The sequence below is a fragment of the Prinia subflava genome, chromosome 2 (assembly GCF_021018805.1).
Source record: "Prinia subflava isolate CZ2003 ecotype Zambia chromosome 2, Cam_Psub_1.2, whole genome shotgun sequence".
In the NCBI taxonomy this organism is placed as follows: domain Eukaryota; kingdom Metazoa; phylum Chordata; class Aves; order Passeriformes; family Cisticolidae; genus Prinia; species Prinia subflava.
In genome coordinates, this window is record NC_086248.1 from 111,644,448 (window position 1) to 111,655,528 (window position 11,081).

An 11,081-nucleotide genomic window follows, 5' to 3' on the forward strand; every position below is an offset into this window, starting at 1 on the left:
CAGCAGCAGAGCCTGCCCGCTCCCATGGCTTGGGAAGCAGCAGCGCCCGCCGTTCCTGCCTCGCTCCGGCAGCACCTGGCATTCCCAGCACAGCAGAGCCCTGGGAGCGCAGCAGAGGAGCAGCCCAGCACCAGAGTGTGGTGGTTAAAGAGCTGTCCCCTGAAGGCAGCCAGGCAGGGAGAGGTCAGGGTGTTTGCACAAGGGGCGAGACGAGGATTTTTATCTCCTGCCCTGTCCGGGTGTCCCATGGCTGTAGTGACAGGGAGGTGGGAACAGAGCCAGGCACAGGCTTAGGTGGTTCCTGCAGCCACAGCTGGAAGGGAGCCTTTCAAACAAGCCAGTTATGGGTGCAATTCCACCTCGCAGTGAAGCTGAACCAGCAGCTTGGTACCACCACAGTGGGACAGTCCTGCTTCCACCCACAGCCTGGGACCATGCAGGGAGCTGACAGCACACCAACCCAACCCAAAAAAGCTGTTCTTTTCCTTTCCCGTGGGCTTTTGTCCATCCCATGAACCAGCCCTGCCCTGTGTGGGGCAGAAGGACACTGCCTGCAGCAGGACTTCTTTTTGATGTTGGCAGCTGTTAATTTGGCTCAAGCTGTAACACCAAGCCTCATCCCGAAGCAGCTCCTGCAGCACACAGCCCTCCCAAGACAAGGAGGCCAGCACTCAGGCAGGCAGCACCCCGGGGCCTCCCCACTGCAGGGAGAGAGAGATCCTGCAGCCTAGCCCAGACTGCCCATCCCAGCTCTGCACCGAGCTGGGACTGCATGGGATCCCTGATCTGCATCTGGCCCTGCATCTCCACCCTGCCTCATCCACAGAAGTCATGGGTGCTTTAACTTGTTGTGGTGTACACATATCCTACGTGTGTAGACTTGTGTAAGCAATATATTAAGTATTTTAATTCATCCATTGAATAACATGATATAAAATAGCTTTGTTTTATCAAAAAAGTAAAAGTTACCTAATACTCTGTTTGTTTGGGTTTTTCAGCGAGTTAAATGGACTGTAAATAACATGGTGGGTGTTTTTGTTGTTTTTTTTTATTTTTTTGAAGGAAATATGAGAGCCATTCCTTCAGAGCAGGTAACCCATTTCTGATTTATTATTTTATTTCTCCTTATTATTATTTACTCTATTTTGAAGCTTCCTGAAACTCCCCGAGCCTGTCCCTGCAAGCTGTCTGCCTGCAGGGCTCTTGCTGGAATTGGTAGAAATGCTCCCACAGGGTTCTGCTAGAGCAGGGCTTCACCTGCTGCTTTGCACCGAGCACAGCACGTGAAAGTGTCACCCTCCATCCACGTTCATCTTCCATGGGCTAACCAGCACTTGGATTTGCACTTCCAAGAGGAAGATTGCAGGGAAAAGGAGTGAGATGCAACCCTGTGGTTTCATTGCAACTCTGATTCAACAGCCAGGTGCTGCCAACAGAGGTGGTCCAGCCCTTCCCACCCTTCCAGCCTCCAGCCTGTGTCCCCCTCCCTCTCCCGGACACTTCCAGCCTGGAGGAAACTCAGTGCAAGGGGGGGAAGAGGAGGAGAAAACTTCCATGTGGGCAGGGAAACCCTGCCCTGCCCCTCCTGTGTCCTTCATCTGCCACAGGGACTTTCCCCCGTGGCCAGGTTTGGGATCCCAGGTGGATGGGAGCCAGTGGGGGTGCACAGAGCACAGGTACAGGGCCAGCCTCTCTCCAGAGCTGATGAGTCAGCAGCACGCAGCACAAACTCAGTTCTACTTTAAAGGAAAAACTAAAATAAAATGTAGCAAATTATAAATCTCCTGGAAGCACAGATGAAGGTACAAGGGTGCCTGTGTTTTAGCCTCCTTCCAATTACAATACCTGTTTAAACTTTTATTTTTGAGGCCAAAGTATTCCGTGTTTGGCCTCAGCGCAAACAGATCCTTTAAAAAAAAAAAAAAAAGAAAGGAAACATTTCAACCTCCCAGCAGAGCAGGATGGCACTTATTTATTTCTTTCGTTACAAAACCAGCCTGTGCCAAGTAAAATTGTGCTCTAAGAGCTGTTCTACCAGTCCTGAAGCACCGAGGAAGAACACAGCAGCCCCACCTCTGCAGCTTCCTGTGGCCCTGTGCCTTTGCACCGCATGGAGGATGGGCACAGGCTGGGGACCCACTGCCAGACTGGCACCAAAGGGAAATCCTCCTCTCACAGGACCTCTCCTTTGGCCTCTGGGTGGTTTTGGTGGCCTCAGGACACAGAGGGAAGTGAAGCACAGCACTGGAGACATTGGTGGGATCCCTGGGTTTGCCAGCAGTTCACTGTTCCTTCCCCGAGCTCTGTGGAAGATCTCCTCACCTTCACATAAATTAATAAACTGAGGATTTAATTTAAAATCTCTGGACTGTAACAATGAAACCCACAAGCCCAAACATTCTGTCTGTATAAGGAGAGTGATGCACAAAAGAAAGCTTTGCCATCACATCGTCAAGGACTTACCCAGGGGAGTGGTTAAAGCATTCCTTGGTTCCAAAAAGTTGCTGCAGCTGAGTGGTCAGCGTTGCTAAAAGCTGGTGGGTCAAAGTGTGACCTGGAGCAGGTGTTCTGGTTTGAGCACACATCACAGAGCTGCTTGTGCAGAGGAAAATGGGGCACTTCCCTCTGAGCTGCTCTGCGAAGGGAGGCAGCAGCTATGGGCTGCAGAGGAGGATGGCTGGCAGGGTAAGGGGAGCCTGCAGTGCACACCAAGGGTTTTGGAGAAGAGCAGCCACCCTATGTAACACTAACTTCATGCTTCTGAGAAAACATTCCCATCAACATTTTGTCTTTTTAATGGCACATGGAAATTCAGAAGTCTTGCAGCAGCTGGGTACCAGCACAGGAACCAGCACCCAGCAAAATCAGAGCAGATCCTTCCAGCTGCACAGACGTGTGGCTTTAGTTCAACCCGTCCCAAATCCAGCCCAAAGCCATCTCTTCCCCTGGACACCACCAGCAGCCTGCTGCATGGTGGGCAGCCCATTCCTGAGGTGCCCCTTTCACCCCCTGCTCCCAGGGCTGGCATCCCCCTGACGCCACTTCCCGCGCGTTGCCTCAGCGGGAGCTCGCACAATGCTGGGCTTGGTGCCACCCGAGGGGAGCACACCCAAACCCGGCCCTTCTTGCACAGGCAGTCCTGCAGGAGGATCCCTGCAGCTGGGAGCTGGAGGATTGGCTTTGCCCTCCTTTGCCAGTTTGCTGGGGAAAGGCTGGAGCCAGGGGTGACCTGTTCCCAGCGCTGATGGCCATGGGGGCCTCGGCAGGAGTGGAACTGGCATGGGTCTGTCTTCTCTAGGTGCATCCCAGCACCTGAACCCCCCACTGGCTCCTGCTCTCAGCTATGAGGAAGCTTCTCCTCCCTGAAACTGTAGAGATCATGCAACAAGCTGTTCCCAGTGGCCTGCCAGAGCAGCTGGCTGTCACACAGCCAAGCAGTGCTCAAGCTGTTGAACAAGACTTGTTTTCTGGAGGGAAGCATTAGAAGTGGCTCAGAGGCAAGACTGTGCTACCATGGGGGGCACCTGTGTCCCTCCAGCACTGTCACAAAGGGGAGTGGAAGAGAAGTGTGACCAGAGAGGTTTGCAAAGAGGATTTTTTTTAAAGGTTTTTTTTTTTTAAGCAAGTAGGTAGGTCTGCAGGGCTGGATTCTTGTTCACAGGTGGTGACCTGTGTCCTGCCTGCAGCCCCGTGGTGCGAGGGTGACAGTGGGCAAGGGCTGCTGAGGTGTTCTCAGCTGGCAGTAGGACAAATGCAGTCTGAGTGGCTTTGCCAGGCTGGTTTTGGCCTGGCCAGAGGATCAGAGGATCCCACCACTGAGCACAAAGGTGGGGATGAAGATAGATGGGGGAGGAATGAGGATAAGCTGCAGCTTTCCTTGCCCTGTGCATGGCTTGGGTGGGCATGGCTCCTTGGGCAACAGGGTTGAAGTGAGCATCCCATCCAATATTTGGAGTGGCCAGGATTTGGTTCGTGTTCCATCCTGGAGGTGAGATTAGGGTGGCTTGGAGGACCGTGCTGCTTGAGACCCAGCCCAGCCCTGCTGCTCTGAGCAGGGTGGTCCCACGAGTCCCTCCTGGCCTGTGTTGTTCTGGGATTTGATGATCTTGAGCAACTGTGCAGGTTAGTTCAGAGTTTCCATGTAGCAGCACCCAGACTCGGATCAGTGAAATCAAGGCTCCAAATACCTTGGTACAAACAAGACCCTTTGGAAAATGTTAATCTCAACTGCTCTCTTGCTCCTGGATTGGAGGCTGATCTTCTACCAGGTAATTTAAGATGCTGAAGCCAATGGCTCCTTATGGCTACCAGATGATAATTTTAATATATTATCACTCAGCTGAATACTTATCAGCCAGAATGGGTTTGTATCCTGCTGTTCAAGACATTCCCAGTGAACAGGAGTGGTACCTGTGGATCCCAGCAACAGGCATGTCCTTCCACCTAGTAATTCCTGCAGCCTGGAACCAGGCAGCCTTCATCTGAATAAGACAGGTGTTTAAAATAATTTCCTGGGGCTCCTTCATTTATTCTCCTCTCTCCCACTCTTGTCCTTTCCCACCTTCATCATGCCCTTGAGAATAATCCCAGGAGAAAAGGAGCAGCCTCCTGGGAGCACCGCAGCAGCGCGGGGAAGAGGTTTCCCTGTATTTCCCACTCCAGGAGAGCAGAAGGATCCTCTGCCCTGCCTCAGACCTGTGGAGACAGAGCAAACCACTGCTTCCATCCTGCTATCCCTGCAGGTCCCAGATGACTTCGTGGCTTTTCAATTACAGGGTGTGCCTTCCCACAGCGCTCCTCCCTTCGCCTGCCGAAGCGGGACCGCACCATTGCCATGGAAAGCCCCACGATCTGAGCTCTCCAGGGCACAAGTAGAAGCTCTCCTGTCAGGATATTCATGTTTTCCTTCTCTGGAGGACTAGCAGCTCATTACCATAGGGAGCAGCAGTGCGGTGCTGGCTGCCCCTGTTCCTGGAGAATCCTCTTCCTGCACAACGAAAATCAACTTTCATCAAATCTTTTATTGCCGGGGTGCTAAGAGCAGAAAAGATGCAGCATCAGAGGAGGATTCCAGTCATTGCCACTCTTCAGCCTTTGGTTAACATGAAATACCTCCACAAGCTTCATGCCACATCACAGGCTTCCCACACGACACCGCCAGGTCTGCTTTAGTGTGACCAGAGAGGTTTGCAAATAGGATTTTTTTTAAAGTATTTTTTTATAAAAGCAAGCAGGTAGGTCTGCAGGACTGGATTCTTGTTCATGTCTCCCCAGACAGAGGCACAAATCACAGATCACAAACCCAGGTCAGATGCCACCTGAGGCACTCCAGACCCTGCACCTTGAGCAACAGGGACCTGCCCAAACAGCCTTGAACTCCTACCTGGTCAAACCTGGTGTGGAGTCTTTTTGCAGCCTGCATTCACGTGCCCACCAACTCTCTCAATCCCCAGAGCAACCACCCCTCTGCATAAGGCCCTGACACAACTCTAGGGACAGAAGACCCACCCCTTCCTTACCTTCAGGCACTGATGCTCCTCAGAGCTTTACTGAAAAGAAAAAAAACCACATGTTTTTTGAAGCCTCCAGCAAGTGTAATTCAGAGAGCCAGGAGAGCCCACAGAAAGCCTGAAGCCACCCAAAGGCCAAGGCACATACACACAGCCCCACCATGAGTGCCACTGCCAAGGAAGGCACCCCATCACCTCCTCGAAGAGAGAACAGAAGTCTCAGTGCTGAAGCTGTGCTTCATGTTTCCACACTGGAATAACCTGCTGGGGCCTGGGATGCAAGCACTGGTTCAGGTGGGATGTCAGGGACACTCTGATATCATCCTCAAAGTACCTCTGAGGATTTTGTAGGGGTTGTGTTTTGTCAGGGCCACCTCTCACCATCTCCCTGCAAGGGAAGAGCCAAGCCAAGGGCTGGAAGCCCAATGTCCATGCACAGCTCATTTGGAGCCACTGCACTTTTGCTGCTCCCTGTGTGCTGAGGCAGGGAAGTCCTGGAGGGAATTGCTGTTTTGGAGGGAGATCTCTACCTCTGTGGTGAAGTGCACAAGCCATGAGATGGAGCTGCTGCCCTGGTAAAGGTTCCATGTGAAGCTCCAAGGGTTAGGAGACTTTTTTTTCATCTTAACTGAAGTCAAGGAGCCAGGGAGTCACTCACATGAGTCGTGTCCACCCTCACCAGTGCTGCCACAGCCTGACACAGCCCTGGCAGCCACCTCCTTGGGCCAAGCCCACCCCCTCTTCCCACGCCAGCCAGAGAGTTTTGCCCTCTGAGACAGGACAAACACACGTTTCCCTTTGTTTCCAGCTCCACACCTAGTTTTTTCTTTGCATCATGAAGGGCTGGCTACTCATCTGTTATTCAAAAGAAAGCAATGACTCACTAGACTCCTGGCTTTCCAAGGCAAAGCATTTCATGCATTTCGCAGGCACGCTAGCCCAGGTTGGGAAATAACCTCTGCTGGTGGCACACATTCTCCCCATCACCATGTCCTCTGCAAAACCAGAGGGCTCAGGCCTCCATCCTGCACAGGCACAGAGTGCAGGACAGGCATTTGTGCTTAAATCACCAATTTGCATTGTGTGAGGAGTGCAAAATGCCATTCCCGCTTGGAAACCTGGCTGGCCACACGCTGGCGTTAGCCCAGCCTAATTAAAAGGTAATAAAACCCTAAAGTTTCACTTTTGCCAATGAGCTTCCAAGCACCAGGTGAGGGGTCTCAAAGGCAGGTGGAGCTGCCAGCCCCTCACATCCCAGGGGACACCACGCATGGTCCCTGGAGCTGCAGCCCCTGGTTTTCCCAGGAACAGCAGGGGCAGGGGGGTGTGAAGGGGCTAAAAAACATGAGACATGCCTTACCTTGAATGATCTTCACCATTCAGTCTTCACCATTTTGGGGCTACATCCTTCATTCCCAGGCCAAAGTGGGGCAGTGTCCACAACTGTCTCTTCTCCCTGGGTCGGGGTGGTGTTTTGACACCCGTGTTTCCATCCCCCAGTGCCTCTCCCTGCAGCCTGCCTGATCCTGCCTGTCTTTCCCCCACAGGAGGCTGCAGACTGCGGGGCTCTCCAGATCGTGCACTTTGGGCTGGTGTGACTGAGCTGCCAAAGCAGAGAAGAGGAAACCTCACCCAGGTGGTGAATTTCATGGGAAGTCCTTCGGCAAACTTCCAGCCAGCCCTGGATCATCACTGCTGGCAGATGACAAAACACCAGGCTTAGAAAATACCCCGTTCTTAGACCTCCAAATTATTTCTGAGTTCATATTGATATGTCCATGCACAAAGTGTCCTGTGTTTGCTTGTGGAGGGCAACTGGGTGACATTTTCATCCAAGATGTCAAAAAATTATAATTGCCGATCCCCGTTTACAAACGCAATGCTGAAAAATTTGGTGGGGTTTCTTGGATGAATCCATAAGCTTTTCAGGAGAAAGTCTGTAATTCTCTGTGCATTATATGTTTTTACAATCTTCACTTGGAAGCAGATTTGAATTTCCACTTAAGGCTCTGAAAACCGTCCTATTGAGATACCAGCAGATAAGATCTTCACTCAGGATACCTCTGTGAAAGAGCAGCCTTTCACAGTCAGCAGCATTTTTCAAAGAATGCTCTCAATTTTCATATCTAGATATATCATCTTTAGTTGAATAACCATTATTTTGCCTTGAAAAAAAAAAAAGATGCGGAGCCTCTTAAGCATCATTCCATTGGAGCCCAGATTTTAATCTGCCTCCTCTAACCACAAAGGGGGAATGCACTGAGAAGGGAACCTGTGCCAGCCCTCTCTATTTTGTTCTGGCAGTGAGGAGGGGCCGGCATCATCCTGGCTCCTTCCTCCCACCACCTGACGGAGCGCAGAGTGCACGGACACGAGTGTTTTGAGCTCTGTCACGGGCACATGTGTGGCTTGATCTTGAGCTTTTTTAGGAAGCATGGTGGTGGTTGAAGCCCAAAGCCCAGCGAGCTGCTTGAAGTTGGTTTTATGCTGTGAACAAAGCTGTACGGTGGACTGAAAATGAAAACACAATGTAAAAAAAGTAAAACAAATAAACCAAGACCCACAAGCCATTAGAAGCATTTCGTTAACAAAAATTCTGCTTTTACCCAAATAAAATATTTACAATCCATTTTCCCCCGTGAGTCAAAATTCTGCTGCCTGATGGTTGATTTTGGTTGCAGCACTTCATCCCAACCTGGACCTTGCCACGCGTGTACTCGGAAGAGTCGCTCCGGTTTGAGGTCTGAGGGGAGCCGAGGGGCTGCAGCCTGTAGGGTTTTGTACACCCCACGGGGAAAAACAAATAAAGAGAGCTTTGAAACAGAGCAGCTGCTGCCTCTCCTCCCCACACGGGGCCGAGGAGCCTGCAGAGGAGCGCACCTTTAACGTCCCGAGGATTGAAATGGAATTTCTGGGAAACGCACGGCACCGGACCGTGCTGACGGGGGCTTGTTGTGCCCAGGAGGCCGCCACACATGGCCCTGCCATGCAGCTCTTCTGCTGAATTGCAGCCATATTCCTGTCAGTACAAGTGATGGTCTATATGAGGGATTAATCTGACACCAGACAGTGATTCTTAATCCTTCGGTATATCATAATCTATTTACTTTGCATGCTAAGAGGATTTCAGCTTAAAAATATACAGGAAGTGATACTAGAAATGTACATAAGGTCCAGAATGCTGTTTCCTAAAATTGCAGTTTTTCGTGGAAAAATATCCTCGCTTGGTTTTCTTGCGAAAACCCTGTCTGTCCAGGAAAAAAAAAAAAAAAAAAAAAAAAAAAAAAAAAAAAAAAAAAAAAAAAAAAAAGTTGCACAGGGATTTAACTGGAAATAGGCAGATGTCTCCTTTTAGGCTTCAGCCCTGTGACCATTTTCACCCTCCTCCTTCCCCACAGCATTTTGTTCTTGGCAGTGAGACATGAAAGGAGAGCTCTCCAGTGCAGCAGCTTCCTCAGCTGGGAGGCTCACCTGCAGACTCTTCACCGACAAATTCAGAACAGGTTTGGAACCAGCCTGGGGTTTGATGCGCGTTAATTGCTGCTCGAAGCGTGTGAATTAGCCGCGACTGGCTAGCACGGAGGTCAGCGCAGGGAAAACCGCAAGCCAGTGGTTCCTTATTCAGCTGCAATCACCTGTTTTCTCTGCTCCCTGCCAGGACGGCTGGAGTAGAGAAATACTACAAAATAACTGTAATAACCCGTGTTAGTGGGTACGGCTTCTGAAACTCACAACAGAACTTTCAGTCATAATTGTTTAATAATTTAAGTCACGCTCGGCCATAATGGCTCGAGTTCGTCAAGCACGTCCTGCACCCAAAAGAGGAGTTTTGGGCTGGTCACCCCAGCCAGCAGCAGCCCTGCCCAGCCTCTGCATGGCCCACTGAGGGTGTTCCCATCACCGTCTGTCCCAGGGCAGGGACACAGAGCAAATGCTCTGCTAACAGCAAAGACGCCATGGATTATTCCAGGTCCACGAAGCACCAGAGTCAAAGCTAAGGGCAGCCCACGCCGGGGAATGTTCTCCCTTCTCTCCTTCCTCCTGCTCACCCCAAATCCTGGCCCTTCAGCTGCTGGCAGCAAAGCCCCAGTGCCCCTGGAGCAGGCACTCCCTCTCAGAGGCAGCTCGGGCAAGGGGCAGGAGCTGCGCGGGGCCGGAGCCGGGGGTGCCGCAGCCCCCGGGCCCCGGCAGCTCCGGGCTGCAGCAGCGAGTGCCATTTTAATTAAAAAAAAAAAAAAATAATGATGGTAGCCACGCACCCAGCAGCCTTCTTGCTGGAGAGGCGAGGCACGAGCCAAGCTGGCAGCTCTCTCAGAACCGGGTTGCCCTAAAAAGCTTGGCAATCCTGCCGGCGCCTGCCCCTGGAGCCGGGCACCCGGCACCGCGCCACCTTACCTGCCGTGACTCATGCTCGGGGTGGCAGCGCCCGTGCCAGCCTCCGTGCAGCCCACGGTGGGGGAAGTTTGCGAAATACGGAGGGTGCTGCGCCCCCCTAAACCTGGGGAAGGCCCTTCCCAGCCCGTGCTCGCCCACCGACAGGAGGAAGTCAAGTCTTGCCCACCCTGACTGGGAAAAAAAAATTAAACAAATAGCCGAGCATTGAGGGCAGAGCCATGATTTGGTGTGATCTGGAGCAGGTCTCCTCTGCGCCTCCAAAGCCACCTGTGCCCAGCAGGCAGCTCCAGCACCGTGCTCCCGGTGTGTGTGAATGGGGAAAACGCCCAGGCTGCAGCGTGGGAGTTGCTGGATAAATCACTGACCAGTGGCACCTGGTGCTCCTGGTGCCTAAATCAGGGCGGGAAGGGGGGGAACACGAGCTGCCCTTGGAGCCCAACACCCCAAAGCAGAGCCCTGGCCCAGCCCCACCGTGGGCCACTGGATGAAGAGGTTTAGGACCACGTCACCAAATCCAAAATTCAGGCTCTCCTCTTGGCCGTTTCTCTCAGCATCACTGATTTACTGAGTTACAATGGAGTTAGAGTGAGTTACATACTGAGTTATAGTGGAGCACAGTTTATAAGGACGGTGAGGTGTGCATCATTTCTCTTCAAAGACATAAGGGGTGTGTCTGGGGGATTGTGAGTTATACACCTGCTGAATCTCATCTCTCATGTGCTCACTAAATCTAGGAAGGCAACTGCGGTCCATTTTGTGCCCAGCACAGGTTTTAATTTTTTTTTCCCCCAGCCCCAGGAGGGCTGTGATAACTTTTTCCCCTTTAAAGGAAGGGCTTGGGGGTGCACAGACTGATGCACCTGGACCCAGCACTGGTGCCCCTCACTCAAACTGCCTGTACAGCCACACTTGGGTGATTGCAGAAGAGAACAATTATCTTGTAGTACAGGTATAGGTAACTTAAAGAAGAAGAAAAAAAAAAAGAAAAAAAAAAAAAAGAATATTTTATCTGTGTGTATGCACAGCAGGAGACAACAAGGAAAGGAACCGCTCAGAGAAAAATCCCCCATCACTGACTCAGTCACTCGTCCCCTCCCACAGCTCCGTGCTCCACCGAAGGGTGCGGGAGGCCTCCCCCGCCTCGGGGCTCTCCACGGCCGCGACCCGGGGAGGCTG

General features: G+C 51.9%; 1 protein-coding gene across 13 annotated transcripts in view; it reads left to right on the forward strand.

Annotated features, from left to right (window-relative positions):
* The window catches only part of WDPCP (WD repeat containing planar cell polarity effector), a 149,999-nt gene extending 141,860 nt beyond the window's left edge, over positions 1 to 8,139 (forward strand). For 10 of the 13 annotated variants that reach the window (XM_063391596.1, XM_063391594.1, XM_063391595.1 and 7 more), the window contains one exon: positions 7,058 to 8,139. In XM_063391596.1, the coding sequence (XP_063247666.1) occupies positions 7,058 to 7,233 (176 nt within the window). In that variant the 3' untranslated portion in view covers positions 7,234 to 8,139. Of the gene's footprint in view, positions 1 to 582; positions 1,015 to 1,062; positions 1,092 to 1,996; positions 2,173 to 7,057 lie in introns of those variants that run through there. The other 3 variants (XM_063391599.1, XM_063391600.1, XM_063391597.1) reach the window with 3 other exon arrangements.
* Positions 8,140 to 11,081: the final 2,942 nt, after the last annotated feature.